At 47.5% G+C, this 1,373-nt stretch overlaps 1 protein-coding gene across 3 annotated transcripts; it reads left to right on the plus strand.

Moving 5' to 3' along the window:
• The first annotated feature begins 47 nt into the window (after positions 1-47).
• Pmar_PMAR006335 (hypothetical protein) lies at positions 48-1,145 on the plus strand. Of its 3 annotated transcripts, XM_002783094.1 has the most exons (7): positions 48-127; positions 186-306; positions 365-498; positions 558-659; positions 717-809; positions 858-942; positions 1,023-1,138. In XM_002783094.1, exons 1-5 carry the CDS (start codon positions 78-80, stop codon positions 742-744), a joined length of 435 nt encoding a protein of 144 aa, XP_002783140.1. In that variant the 5' UTR covers positions 48-77; the 3' UTR covers positions 745-809; positions 858-942; positions 1,023-1,138. The 3 variants fall into 3 exon arrangements, with proteins under 3 accessions (XP_002783140.1, XP_002783141.1, XP_002783142.1); XM_002783095.1 differs by having other exon boundaries at positions 858-1,144; XM_002783096.1 differs by having other exon boundaries at positions 558-809; positions 858-1,145.
• Positions 1,146-1,373: the final 228 nt, after the last annotated feature.

The raw sequence follows: 1,373 nt of genomic DNA on the forward strand, positions 1-1,373 counted from the left end.
CCAGGTTAGTACTGTTGTATCAGGCGTTGTGTGATGGGTGTTTCTATCAGGCCGTACAGGCTACTTCCGCTGGGGACATGACGTACAATCATCACGATTGGGGTGTTTGGGTCGATCAACTCTCAAGGTGGGTGGTAGAGGATCATAGTTCTAACGCGGCCCTTTTTCCATCTATGCACTGCTAGTTTCCCCGAAGCCGAGAAGAACTTCAAAGTCTTGGCTACGTCCACGAGTACTGAGGTTGACAGGGAGTTCATCGCTGTTGTGGAGGGTCGAAACGAATTCGATGGGGTATGGGCTGTTCAGGTGATTTTAAAGTTAACAATCTTGTGATGTCATTCATGTGGTCGTTAACGACGCTCAGTTTCACCCAGAGAAACCGTCTTACGAATGGAACTCGAAGCTGTCAGTGGACCACTCTCGAACTTCTGTCGAGGCAAACAGATTTTTCGCTGATTTTTTCATAAGCCGTGTGCGGGAACATCAGCCATACCGTCGGTGAGTCCTGTCGCGTCAAGGCTTCAACCGATGGGATATACCAATCAGAAGTATCTCAGATGCTTGCCGGTGTCCGAGGAAGCATCAGTGCTGGTTTACAACTATCCGCTCCATTTTACTGGCTGGATCGGCTCGCCTCAAACAATTGCCGCTCGCGAAGGGTAGCTGCTCTCGCCCGGTTCGAGTCCTGTTCGTTGTTATCAGCTTGTATGCATCAGGTACTTCACTGAGACCTACATGGTCTAGACATCTTGCTACCATACGAACCTCAGATCCGTAGATTTCGCTTATAGCAGGAAATTGTTGCCTCTGTAATTTTGCCCGTAGAGAAGTTCGCTCGGTCACGATGTTTCATTCAGACCGCATCTCCGCTGATCCGTTATCCATACAATATCCAAGTAACCATGGTTGACACTTTATCTATCTTGAAGGTCTGCGAGCAAAGTAGGCTATCTGCAACACTCTGATATCAAGAAGCAGTTGTCGATCCTGGAGTCGCTAGCAATAAGTTTCGTCGTACGTAGATGCCTCGCTTCGATTGCATACGTAAGACTGAGTGGTTGAGGCAGCGGCGCTTTGCTGAGTTGTTGGTGGCTTGCCAAACATATTGTGCATATTTTGCATATATCCCACTCTCGTTTGCTCAACTTCTTCCTTCAGTTCTCTAGTTTTTACGTATTCAAGTCGCGTTATTAGTCAATCGATCAATCCCTGCATTCAATTCTAAATGCCGTGTTCTATAGACGAGGATGCATCTTCTTATTATTCGATCTCAATATCATATGACCGATCAACAGTACCCATACGTCCCCGCAATTGTAGGAGCACGCATGAACAACAACACGGCACACATACGATCCACCGCGATGCCTCCT

The sequence above is a fragment of the Perkinsus marinus genome, assembly GCF_000006405.1.
Source record: "Perkinsus marinus ATCC 50983 genomic scaffold scf_1104296937166, whole genome shotgun sequence".
Taxonomy (NCBI): domain Eukaryota; phylum Perkinsozoa; order Perkinsida; family Perkinsidae; genus Perkinsus; species Perkinsus marinus.